General features: G+C 40.1%; 1 protein-coding gene across 7 annotated transcripts in view; it reads right to left on the bottom strand.

Annotated features, from left to right (window-relative positions):
• The window catches only part of RELCH (RAB11 binding and LisH domain, coiled-coil and HEAT repeat containing), a 124635-nt gene that overhangs the window by 20568 nt on the left and 90440 nt on the right, over nt 1–13627 (bottom strand). For 4 of the 7 annotated variants that reach the window (XM_050939868.1, XM_050939872.1, XM_050939870.1 and 1 more), the window contains 5 exons: nt 5576–5658; nt 4476–4539; nt 2548–2686; nt 1804–1920; nt 815–903 (listed from right to left, as the gene is read on the bottom strand). In XM_050939868.1, coding sequence (XP_050795825.1) covers nt 815–903; nt 1804–1920; nt 2548–2686; nt 4476–4539; nt 5576–5658 — 492 coding nt within the window. Of the gene's footprint in view, nt 1–814; nt 904–1803; nt 1921–2547; nt 2687–4475; nt 4540–4732; nt 4816–5575; nt 5659–13627 lie in introns of those variants that run through there. The other 3 variants (XM_050939869.1, XM_050939873.1, XM_050939874.1) reach the window with 3 other exon arrangements.

Below are 13627 nucleotides of genomic sequence, written 5' to 3'. Positions count from 1 at the left end.
GCATCCACTAACGAGCCTACCCTGTCCTTTGTTTTCCTCTGGCTTCTAACGTATTGGTAGAATTTTTTCTTTTTATCTTTTATGTCTCTAGCTAGTTTAATCTCATTTTGTGCCTTGGCCTTTCTAATTTTGTCCTACGTACTTGTATTTGTTTAAATATGTGCATAGTTCTCTTTTAGCCAAGTTACATTTATTTTAAAGCCTTTTCTCAAGTCAGCCCACAAAGCCACCTGATCATTTCTGCTGCTTTCCGGTGAACATCATCCAATTTACCAATCTTTTGGGTAATGAACTGCTAAGAAATGAACACTATTTCCAAATAACGGTGGTTCAAGAGCTGCATCTCAAAATTTTGCCAGTCTTTTTGCTGCCATATTGCCCTACAAACATGTCTCATTTGCTGAATCCTTTCAGCATTACCGCTTTCCAAATATCTCCCCTCTATTGAGTTTGTTTCTAAAACGTGTTGTGGCTCCTGGTTTTAGTATTTTTGACTGTTTAAGAAAAGGCACGTGGTAAAACAGCATTTTCTTTTCCCACTTTCATCAGGAAAAATAAACCAGTCTGTGCTGAAAATCTTCAAGTTTTCATCTACTTCAATTTTAGAAAATAGTTTTACAAAAATCCTTTCTGCTTACGTATCTCAAGGGGTCACTAATTTTTTTCTAACAAGAAAACGATGGTATGATATACAATTGAACCAATAGTCACTACTAACTACTGTAATGCTAACTACTGAAGGCTAAAGATTAAACATCTCATCTATCTATTGCCATCTGTACCTCAAATCAGAATGGTAACTTCAGTTGCTTACCTCATGCTCTGGCGAGAGATGTTCCATGTCAGTTCGTAAACACCTGAGTCCAGGCAAAAAGTGATTGACCATTAAATCCTCTGAAATAACTAGCAGGAAAGCAATTAAGGTATTTAAAAAAATAATCGTCATTATTTGATATTATATTGTTTTATCCTAAGGCAAGATGCAAACAAATTCCCTAACAAAGATCTACTAACATTTATTCTAATTGTTATGAAGTGTTCAACAGGTTAATTTTAGCAATTCGATATTAAGTGACCCAAAACAGAGTCAAAATGAGAATAATAAATTAAAGAATTAAATGTAAAAATATTTAGGGCCTGACCCTGGATAACAGGAGATATGTAGCACCAGGTTCAGAAGAAGATAGGGAGAAGGAAAAAGAATGGAGGCGAGACAGGGCTTAAAATATTTTTGCTATGATCTGGTTCACTGTATCAAGTTTATTAAACATGACACAACACAAAAATAAAATAGTTTAAGTGTCTGGAATTTAATTGGAACAGTACATTGCCATCAAAAACTCTTTTTATTCCCTATGTTATTTTTGTAACAGGTATGACAAAAAGAATAGTAGTGGTAAATATTTTATATATATAATATATACGTAATATTATATGTAATATATATATATATATATATATGGAAAAGTACCTGAATCAATCTATGTCACTACTATCATTTTGTCAAAAGGATGCTGAATGAAAGGGAATTGAGGATGGAAGGCATTTAAGCATGATATATCTACACAATTATCTTCAGGGTTCTTCCCTATCTCAAAAGCAGATTTAAAAAAAATTATAAAAATCTCAGGTTTTGAAAAAATAGAATTTTCAGTTCTATCTATTGTGAATATCTGCTTTTTAGATTATTGAGAAACCTCCCATACTATTACTACTACTCCAAGGGAGCAAGCTATTTTATAATTCCCAAATATTAAAAACAAAAGGATGAAAACAGTTAAAACTATAACCACACAAGGATACAACAACAGGAAAGAGCACTATATGCTTCAAACAGATGGGTTGCAATGTCCAGTCTCTTTGAATCCACAGACTGCTGGTTGTTGACCAAGGCTAACTTGTGTAAGTGCGGAATAACAACTGGAAGAGTAAATATTTAAGTTAAATTATTGTTTTACATTGACTTTCACAAACTGCCGCGCCGCCCCCCCCCCCCATATAAACTAACTTGCAAAGAAGTTTTTCTTTTTTCTGGCAGCTTTTATGATAAAATGATAAGTAATTCCCACCCTCCTTTTATGCAATAGTAATGGCACCATACAGTTGTTAAGGAGAAAAAGTATTTGTCAACAGTTGTTAAAAGAGTTATCTGATATAGAAACAAATATCAGAAGTATCTCAGCAACCAATGTATGGTAACAGCTGGTAAAATGGTGGCTTCTAGTGGGACTGCTAGTGGGGTTTCAATTACTATGTTGCAAATGTATTTCAAATAAAACAGCAGAATATTGGCTCATGAATTAAAAAAACCCACAAGTATTAAAAACACTGCTCACATTATATACATCTGTGGAATATGAAGAGTTGTAAATTTATAGAAAACATTTCTCAACATGAATTGATTCAGTATTATTGTTCGCTTTCTGCTAATGCTCTCTATCAGTGTTACTCTATTAACAAACAGTAACCAACTTATGAAGTGTATTTGATATTTTGTTTTCAATTGTTATTTTTAGGTAACGAACATTTACTTAAGTCGCAACTTACATTCATCTCTGAATCTGGGCTCAGCATTAGGTCCGACTCTTCCAAACGTTTTTATGATCTCTGTGTGTAAAGAATGTTGGTCTTGATACTGAGGATCTTCCAGGAAAGACGCTAACTGCATTTTTACTCTTTCCAGTAGCTTAAATATTCACAAAAAAAGTAAAAGTTAACAAAAAAAAGTTTAGGTGTCAGAAAACTTCGGTCACTTACAGTATATTTCTGTTTCCTATCTATTTAGATAATTGTTTAAAATATTGATTTTTTTTGTTTGTTAATCTAGAATTCTTCTCTATTACAGGATATTTTAACTCCTTTTCTGTGTCCTGCCTTTTAGGATACTATCACAATGTCCTACTTCTATATAGATTTGCCCAAAGGCTTCATTATATTATTTCCTCATCCCCAATGATTTTAATTCTTTTATTTAGTTAGAATTGAAGTATTAAATGCCCTATCAATGTTTTTAATATCAGAATTAGAGTGGTGAGAAATGGAAGGAAGGGATGTGGGGAGAACCAGAAGTAACTACTTTACAAATAATTAATGAAATAGAGAAAGCACATGGACAAAAAAGACTGGAAAAAAATTAATAAGCATTTTACATTATTAAAACAGATAAATATGTACAAACTAGCAAATTTTTCTGCACTCAAACTTGAAAGGACTGAATAGAATTTAAAAGCATTCATATAAAAATTCAAGCAACATTCTCCTGGTCAGAGGTCTTCTATGGTAGGCTTCTGGATGACATATGTTACAGAGAGAGATTTATAACGGGAACAATTAATATACTTATTTCAAATAGTTAACCAAGGCCTTTTTAGCTAAATGAAATATATAATATGAATTCCTAACTACAAAGTTGCTACTTATCCCTCTTCCAAAAACTATACTTGTGAGTCATCACTGACTTCTTACTCACATTTCCTCAAAACACATTATTTTAGGATTTAAGAACATGTTGAAATTACAGGAAGAATGCAAGCTCTGCAGAAAGTTGTGTGCGCTTTTTATACCTCTTATTGTACACACACTAAGGAAAATGAAGAATACATCCTCCTGCTGGTAGATATTCCTAACTTTTGAAAAACTATAAAACTGTTAATCATATTAACCAACATTTTTTAATCTATCAATTTAACACCAAAAAATCTATACGAGCAATTAAAGTATTGCTCAAATAGATTTAATTGTTAGCTGCTTAAAGGATTCTAATTAGCATTTTAAAGTTAAATAAAAAACACTTAATTTTTGTGCATGACTTTAGTGCTGGATTACCAACATCTGTTAGCTAATTTGTCACCTATTTTCTTTTCTGTTAAATCCACTTTTATGTTCTAAGTTATGCTCAGTCTTGTAAACCCAGGGTAAATAAATGTAATATTTATACTTTGACTACAACTGAAGGGAGTTCACTCAGGAAAAGGCCATAATGACTTCTTATCAATCCACCAAAATATCCAATATCCTCTTGTACTATTATTCTAAAGTTCTTTTTTAGAATGTTCTAAAACTCAGAATAAAACTATTATTGATTCCCAACTTCACAGTTAACTCCCATCAGGCTGATATTTTGGATTTCTGTGCTATAATGAGAAATTTCTTCACAAAGCATCACTGCAGAAAATCCTGAAGCCTAGCACAGAAGAATTAGCTAGCTTCTGCTTCTATACTTTTATAAGACAGAGTTTTGTGACTGAAATAAGAATTTCTTCTAATAGTAAATCTATCGTTTTGCAAAAGGTAGAAATTTGGAGTTTTTCTTAAACATTGCTGTGAGAGAAACTTAATTTATGAGTAGTAACTCTTGCTCACAGTTTGGCAGTAAGTTACTATACTTGTCAAACTCAACCGTCTGCTACATGATTGAGCAATAGCTTGACCAATGCTTAATAGTTCAGTTTGTTTATGATATGCAGTATTCCTACCTCTCTCTGAATAACTGTTTCCATGATGGTACCAAAAGCCGGAATTGTGGCTATCCTTACAGAGCTATAAGAAGAGAAAAAAAAATCCTTAAGCAGTGTTTAACCTTAAGAATGAATAGAGTTAAAAGTAATGAAAATTCAAAGTTAGTACTTTAAGATACATTAGTTTCTAGCAGTGACAAAAAGAAAAAAAATAGGCAGATCAGGAAAAATGCTCAAAAGACTTGATTAACTCAAGGTCTCAGTCTGAAACTCACAATTCAGGATCACTGGACAAGGTAACAAGGGCCGGAGCAACCCGCTTGTCAACTAAGGCTTCACTCATGCCTCGAAGAGTCAGCTGTAAACCAGTCAACATGCAATAAAAAATGGTTTGGTAAACTGGAAGGAGAACTGGGTTAGCTGTGACTGAGGATGGGCAGGCAGACTCATGGGCCTTTGTTGGTTTAGTCACTCACACAAGACATTAAAATGGTCAAAGCTCTTTGTTCATGCTCTGGCACTTACTGGTAACAACCTGTTAGTGAGATTAGCAAAAGCATCCCTCCACATCTTGGAAGAAATATCACATCAGTATGCTGGCCCTTGAAATGTGTACACAGGCACTATACTTCTACAATTACTTACCAGAGATTATGTGGTAGATTTAACAGATTATTTGGTATTTCAATATTTTGAGTCTTGTTTATGTATTTTCCCTAAGCTAACTATGGAAGCACTATAAGGAATATTTACCACATTTGATTCACTGCAATAAGATTGATAACTAAAATCTGCAGGAGTTGACTGCAAATATATTAAACATTAACATTTGAACATTTATTTATTTAAGGGAATTAATGTACATGTGTAACAATTTTCAATTTAAAATTAGTTTTCTGTAATTTTACTATCTTTTAGTTATTGCCAAAATAATTTTTACTTTTAGATACTGCAGCCCATCTAGTTTTTACCTGCAACTGAAAGGGACTCATTTTAAATGCAACATGCTTTTTTCAATTAGAAAACTTTTGTCACTGGATTATTAAAGAAAACTGATGGTTATTTCTTGACAAACATTAAGAGGGATGCTTAATGTATAAGGCAATCAGTAAACTTACATTTCAGGATCACTGGAGAGAGTAATGAGAGCAGGAACAACTCTCTGAGCTACCAGAGTTTCATGTACCCCCTTCACCAACAGCTGAGTGGTCAGAGTAGGGGGGTATCACAGGTGATGCACGGAAAGAGCGAGCACAGTATCATGGGAAGAAGAGTGGCACAACCAAGAGAGAGAGAGAAAGAAAAACACAAAAAGCAAACCAAAATTAGAAGCTAAGCAAATACAGCTACACTAGTGCTTTATATATGCAGAGGGCATGAAGAAAGCTCAACTGGCCTGGCAGTCAGTTCAAACCTGATGGAGGCTGTTCAAACAAAGTGTCTTGGTTTATATATTTTCCAGATTTTTTGCTGTTTTGAAATGCAGATGACCACTAAAGGAAACAAACAGTCTAACCTGTAATTTACTTGTTAGACTGCAAATCATTTTAAATACCGAAGTGATGCAAACTTGAGTTTGGCAATTCAAGCATAACTGAATGCAGTTCCAAATCAATGGGATTATATTTCTTTGCTAATATATGACTGGCAGGTTCAAAATGAACTGCTTTGCCAGACTGAATGCATGCAATTTTCAAACACTAAACTGCAGCTGTAGGTCCACTACTATTAAAAACTGTACACTTTTTAAACTTGGCATAACAAGCACCTTCTCAGATGCCACTAGGCTTTCCTCATAATATTTTAGGAATACTTTAGATATTAGAGCCATCAAGAAGCGCATGTGAAAAATCCCAAACATCCTAAAATCGTCCTTGCTGGTCCAGGCAAGTAAAAATCTAATAATTAGTTACCTATCAGATTTTCAAATACTTCCTAATATGAAAACTATAGGTTTAATTATTGCAATAAATCCCAAATCTGAAACTGATGTGTATAAATACTTTTTCCTAAACCCACAAATATCTGGAACTCCTTTCAGTTTAAAAGGTCCTTTTTCAGAAATAACTGTGCTGCTTGCTCAATGGGGTTTAATTTTGCCAAGTGGCAAACAGCTGCTTCTGTAAAAGTGTTTCATAAATGACAAATCCCAAACTTTCTTCCATGATTACTCAAATGGGTGTTTTATCTGCATTATTTAAAAAGTGGAAGTACTGTTGATTTTCTTCTATCTTGTGCTCCACCTAAGAAAATTCCCAATTTTGTTTTATGTGCCACTTCCAGGTCATCAGGGCCCATGCCCGGGTCCCTGGCCAACTGAGGGCCCCTGGCAAAACAGGCAATCTCCCACCCCAATCCGCTCTGCCTGCCCAGAGCTCCAGCCCAGGAGCTGGGTTGGGGCACTAGGGCTTACGCCGCTCTGCCCGATACTCCAGGCAGGGAATGGGGTCAGTGCGTGGGAGCTTGGCCACATTCTGCCCGTATGATGCTCCAGCCGGGGAGCAGGGTCAGTGCGTAGGGGCTTGGCCATGCTCTGCCTGCCCGGTGCTCCAGCTGAGGAGTGGGGTCAGGGAGCGGGGGCTTGGTCATGTTCTGCCCGATACTCCCATGGGGGTTTGCAGGCGCTGGCCCCGCTCTGCCTCCTGGCTAGCGCAGCGGGTGGGCAGAGTGGGGCTAGCCCCCATGTCCCAACCCCATTTCCCCAGCAGGAGCACCGGTGAGGGGAAAGGGTGGGAGGCAGCGGCGGTTGGGGGGCTGGGGTGTAGTAGGGCCCACATAAAACCCTAATCCACCCTGGCTACTTCATAGCATATAAAATGCACAATGCTAAACTGTACCTCTTCAGTGAACTTTAAAATCGTTTAAATTTTCAGATGAGTCAGAGATACCAGGTGGGTAAGATAGTATCTTTGATTGGACCAACTTCTGCAGTTGGTCCAATCAAAGATATTGCATTGCCAACTTTGTTTCTCTAATATCCTGGGATTAACATGGCTACAACTACACTGCATATTTCAATGATATAGTAATTATTTCAACTTCTACCAAAATAGCAAATTAAATTTCTTGCTTTTACCAAATAGTGGCACCGGAGGACAGAGAAGGGCAATGTAGGTATAGGGCAAGTTAAACAATTTATAGCATACGAAGCACTGTTAAATACAGTCTGTTTCTGACCCTCAATCAACCACTTGGGAACCCATTTCTGCATTTTGGTGTTTATCTCAGTACTTGGGTGCCAAGGAGCAGTTTGAGCCCATTTTAATTTAGACTCGAAAGCATTAAAAATTAAAGCTTCCAGAAACATTAGACACCTAAACTTTATTTTGAAAGTTATAATTTTTATCAGGAGACCTTCTGTCTTTTCTAATAAGTTTTATTTTTAACCCAACTAGAAGAGTACCTACTAAGTTACTACTTGGAATTATGCTCCCAGTACACTAGGCTCCACCAATATATACAGTAGCACAGTGGAGAAAGTGGATCACAGTGAAAAACCCAGAAGGCAATCTGAACTAGCAGTGTTTTTTTGTTCAACTTTTATAGGATGATGATGCACGGAACAGTCTAGGTCATTGCAATATTGGTTCACTATGCCCACAATCCCCACCTACCTCTCAACCGCTATAGTCTCCCCAAATTCTCCCTGTGTTCAAAATTATGAATTAATCCCTGTTAAAAACATTTCTCTGGACAGATATGACTACTTTTCAAGCAGCAAAGAATCCTGTGGCACCTTATAGACTAAGGGCTTGTCTACATCACAAAGTTGCAGCGCTGGTGAGGGGGTTACAGCGCTGCAACTTAGGAGGTGTACACATCTGCAGGGCATCACCAGCGCTGCAACTCCCTGTTTGCAGCGCTGGCCGTACTCCCGTTTTGTCTCGGGTGTAGAGGATCCAGCGCTGGTGATCCAGCGCTGGTAATCAAGTGTAGACACTTACCAGCGCTTTTCTTGACCTCCGTGGAATAAGCAGGTATCCCAGCATACCTGAGGAAGCCTCTGGTAATCAAGCTGGTCTCCTTCCCCGGTTTGCTCTCGCGTTCCCCGAACCCCGAGCAAGCAGGTCTCCTTCCCTGCGGTTTGCAGGGTGGTTCGGGGAACGCGAGAGCAAACCGCGGCGAAGCTGGTCTCCTTCCCCGGTTTGCTCTCGCGTTCCCCGAACCCCCGAGCAAGCAGGTCTCCTTCCCTGCGGTTTGCTGGGTGGTTCCGGGAACGCGATAGCAAACCGCGGCGAAGCTGGTCTCCTTCCCCGGTTTGCTCTCACGTTCCCCGAACCCCCCTGCAAACCTCAGGGAAGGAGACCTGCTTGCTCGGGGGTTCGGAGAACGCGAGAGCAAACCGCGGGGAAGCTGGTCTCCTTCCCCGGTTTGCTCTCGCGTTCCCCGAACCCCCCTTGAAGCCGCCCAACAGCGCTGCAGTGTGGCCACATCTAACACCACTTGCAGCGCTGGTTGCTGTAAGTGTGGCCACTCTGCAGCGCTGGCCCTATACAGCTGTACTAATACAGCTGTAACAACCAGCGCTGCAAAATTGTAGATGTAGACATACCCTAACAGACGTTTTGGAGCATGAGCTTTCATGGGTGAATAACCACTTCGTCAGATGCATATAGTGGATATTTCCAGGGGCAGGTATATATATGCAGGCAAGCTAGAGATAATGAGGTAGTTCAATCAGGGAGGATGAGGCCCTGTTCTAGCAGTTGAGGTGTGAAAACCAAGGGAGGAGAAACTGGTTTTGTAATTGGCAAGCCATTCACAGTCTTTGTTTAATCCTGAGCTGATGGTGTCAAATTTGCAGATGAACTGAAGCTCAGCAGTTTCTCTTTGAAGTCTGGTCCTGAAGTTTTTTTGCTGCAGGATGGCCACCTAAGGTCTGCTATAGTGTGGCCAGGGAGGTTGAAGTGCTCTCCTACAGGTTTTTGTATATTGCCATTCCTAATATTTGATTTGTGTCTGTTTATCCTTTTCCGTAGCGACTGTCCAGTTTGGTCGATGTACATGTACTACCTCATTATCTCTAGCTTGCCTGCATATATATACCTGCCCCTGGAAATTTCCACTACATGCATCTGACGAAGTGGGTATTCACCCACGAAAGCTCATGCTCCAAAACGTCTGTTAGTCTATAAGGTGCCACAGGATTCTTTGTTGCTTTTACAGATCCAGACTAACACGGCTACCCCTCTGGTACTTGACTACTTTTCAGAATCCCACTTGGTTAAACTCTGAAGTCAATGATGAAATAGTGGGAGAAAATTGTCTTTCCAAGGATGTGCAGTAGTAATAAAATGAGGCCTGGGTCCTATATTTTTGAGCATTTTACAGACCTATTAAACACTGGAGGTGGAGGTGGAGGGTTTTGAGTCCAAAAGGAATTCAGGATAATTTGTACACATTACAGCCACAGAGCAAAACTAACTAGGCTAAATCCCACAACTTTCGGCACTGGTTATTCTCCATTTGGTATGAACACTGTTTCTTTAATCTAAAATTTGATTTGATTTTCAACACTAAAAAAAATTCCCCAAAGCACAAAAAAAAAAAACAAAAAAAAACGAGGTCCAACTACATAATTACTTCTCTGATTATTTACTATGAGGTCAACTCAAAAAGTCACTGAAATGCTCATCTTAAGTACAGCTCTTTAAAAATGGCCACTGTTTGTTGAATTAAGATTAGCCTACTTTCGGTCAGTGATTAGATGACCATTTTCCCATTTAATGAACAAACAATATTAATTTTTTACTTTTAATTCCTATATTTTGTGAGCTAATATAAAACCTGAATTTTCTTTACCCACGGCAGCCTTTTTTTTTTTAAAATGGTCTTGAGGCAATATACTAATTACAACAAGAAAGCTTGGGACTGACATTAGTGAAGCGATAAACATGATCTCAGTTCCATCACAATTTGAGCAACACTTCCACTAAAATATAACAAAATATATTTTTGACCCGAAGGTAAAAGAGGCTCTCTTTTACAATTTATATTTGAATTATAACTGTTCCTGAACGAGAACCTATCATACAGACCGACAAAGCTCATAACCCAACTCTGCATGAATAGTGTTCAAACCAGCACAAGTCCAATTTGGGTTAACACTCAAAACTGGAAAGTACTGAAAAAATGTTAACAATTAAAAGCACAGAAAAGCAGAAAGGAGGAAGCCAAGTAATATTCAGCACATAAATTCACACAGTGAGACTAACACAATATTTTGATTTTTACTCCGTATTTTAATTCCTTTATAGACCTACTTATCGTAGATGTTTACACTTACTAAGCCTACAGAGATCAAACACAGAACTCTCAGTCCAAGGAGAGTGGGGTGGATGCTAAGGTGGCTTTAGGTCACCTTCGTACTCTCCCAATCCTCAACTGTTGTTGGGGCCCTCGATGTAATTTGGACAGTCCTAGAGGCCTGTCCAACTTACCGCAACCTTCCAGGGCTGCCCCATGGAACACAGCACTGCTCAGAACCTCAGCAGTGCTGCATGCAGTGGTCTGGCCCCTGTAAACCTGCTCTCGTTCTGGCAAACCAGGGCTTGAGACAGGGTCCTCAGAAGGCACCTTACTGTTTTCCGCTGTGCCTGTGCCAAGGCAATCTTTCAATGCCCAAAAATCAGGGCTTTGAGGATCCATTTACCTCACTCCAGCCCTCCTACGCAGAGTAAATATATCAGAGCAAGGATGAAGATCTCACCCCAAATGTTTATGTGAGAATGCAAGGTCTACTTCAGGGGTCGGCAACCTTTCAGAAGTGGTGTGCCAAGTTCACTCTAATTTAAGGTTCTGCATGCCAGTAATATATTTTAACGTTTGTAGGTCTCTCTCTCTCTATTATATACACTATTGTTGTATTTAAAGTAAATAAGGTTTTAAAAATATTTAAGAAGTTTCATTTAAAATAAAATTAAAATGCAGATCTTATCAATTTAGTGTGACCCTTGCCTGGGATCCCTGTCTGGGGTTCCAGCCACCAGCCCCGCTCAGCCCGCTGCCGGTCTGGGGTTCCATTCACTCAGCTATAAGCGGGCTGAGTGGGCTGGTGGCGGGCTAAGCAGGGCCGGCAGGGGACTGAGTGGCTCAGTCCGCGTCCAGTCTGGGGTTCTGGCTGCCGGTCTCTTGCCAGTTGGGGTCCCAGCCGCCAGCCTTGCTCAGCCTCCTGCTGGCCTGGGTGAGCAGCACCCCAGGCTGGTAGCGGGCTGAGGGGGGCCAGCAGCTGGACCTCAGACTGATAGTGGGCTGAGTGGGACTGGTGGCTGGAACCCCAGACAAGGATCCCAGGCCCTGCTCAGCCTGCTGCCGGTCTGGGCTGAGTGGGCTGAGCGGAGCCGGTTGCTGGGACCCCAGACCCCTGATCAGCCCGCCGCCACTCTGGGGTTCCGGCCGCCGGCTCCTGCCAGCCGGGGTCTCAGCTGCGGGCCTGCTCAGCCTGCTGCCAGCCTGAGGTTCCCAGGCCAGCAGCGGGCGCTGAGTGGGGCCAGCGGCCAGGACCCTGGCTGGCAACGGGGCAGCAGCCGGAACCCCAGAGCGGCAGTGGGCTGAGCTGCTCAGCCTGCTGCTGCATGCCATCAAAAATTGGCTCGTGTGCTGTAGGCTGCTGACCTCTGGTCTACTTACATGCTATTGACATTTAGGAAATGGTGATATAATTTAAAAAAAAAAAAAAAACAGATTTTTTTTTTTTATATTTAAGGAAAATGTCTGCAACAGCATATGCCCGGCAATTCAGCAGAAAGTTTTCCCCCCCTACTATCATTTGTTTTACTGTCAGACAAAATAGATTGTTCAAAAATCACTTATTTTGCCCCTCATTTGGGGATGGGAAAAAACATTACAGGTTCAGGCCACAGCCATCACGACTGAGGTCTTTCAAAGATGTTGCCAAGGGCCTCCAGCAAGCAAAGAGAAGTGAGATTCCAATATTCCAAAAGGTAAGACAAGCAGAATGATCTTATAACATTAGAGACTATCTGAAAGTGCTTCAATGGTGGGCATCTGTATCACCATTTTACAGACGGGGAAACTGAGGCACAAACTGATCAAGTGACTTAATTAAGGTTGCATAGGCAGGTCTTTTGGCCCCCAATCCAGTGCCAGAACTACGCTGCTTGCTGCTTCACCTTTAGGCCTATTCGCTGGCTTAGAAGTTGAGTTCTAAAAACATGTTTATTATAATAGCACATAGAGGGTGGGTCCCTACCACAGTTGTGAGCCCATTGGTCTAGGTGCTGTAGATGCCACCCCACTCAGTACAATACATTTACACCAAATGGAACAGCAGGGATTGCAGGGGTATAATTGAGGACAAAATATGACCTCAAAGAAAAATATTTCATATACTACTTGCCTTTTACTAAAGGCGTTAGTGAGAGAAAAGTATTAATAGAAGCATTATATTGGCTGGAGATGAGCTATTTATATTAAAACTTGCCTATGATTTAATTAAATTCTTTGCTACTCAGAGTAGATTTAGGCTCTGATCCTGCACCTGCATCCAAGTGTGCAGATCCCTGCATTCATGTGGAGAGCCACATATACTGCAATGACACAAAGTAAAGTACCAGAGTCTCATGCATAAGGAATGAGTGCGATTATAAGAGAGATAAATACAATTTTCAGGTGTGCAAAGCACAGAAGTCCTTGTACTTTCAGCAACCGAGAAAAGATATATTGGGACATCCTACTATATTTCTCTACTTCTGATATTTTTAGATTTGATGGCTAAGGAGATAGTAAACAAATTCAGGCAAACTTAGAGGTTCTATAGAATCTCTATAAATTTGCACAGTAGGGAAACAGATGTGGAGAGCTCACAAGAGTTACTCTATATCTTCATGTGAGAAATATAAAACTATAAAGCAATCTATTATGAATATTACTGACAATGTGTATTCTTTTCTCTCAACAGCAGGCAATGACAGAAATTGGCTTACAATACAATTCTGAAGCATTAGAGCAGGGGTCAGCAACCTATGGCACGCGAGCCTTTTTTTAATGGCACGCGACTGCCTGCTGGGACTCAGTGTGGCATTAAAAATCCTGCCGACACGGCAAGCTGTAGGGTCCGCACTCCCCGGCCAAAGCGTCCGGCTGAGCGCAGCAAGCCACCGGCCCCTCCTTTGCCTTCCTCTGGAGCCCTGCCGCAGCGCCGGGGGCAG

Source organism: Gopherus flavomarginatus, chromosome 2 (genome assembly GCF_025201925.1).
Source record: "Gopherus flavomarginatus isolate rGopFla2 chromosome 2, rGopFla2.mat.asm, whole genome shotgun sequence".
NCBI classification, from domain to species: Eukaryota; Metazoa; Chordata; order Testudines; family Testudinidae; genus Gopherus; species Gopherus flavomarginatus.
This window is presented reverse-complemented; position numbering and strand designations above follow the sequence as displayed.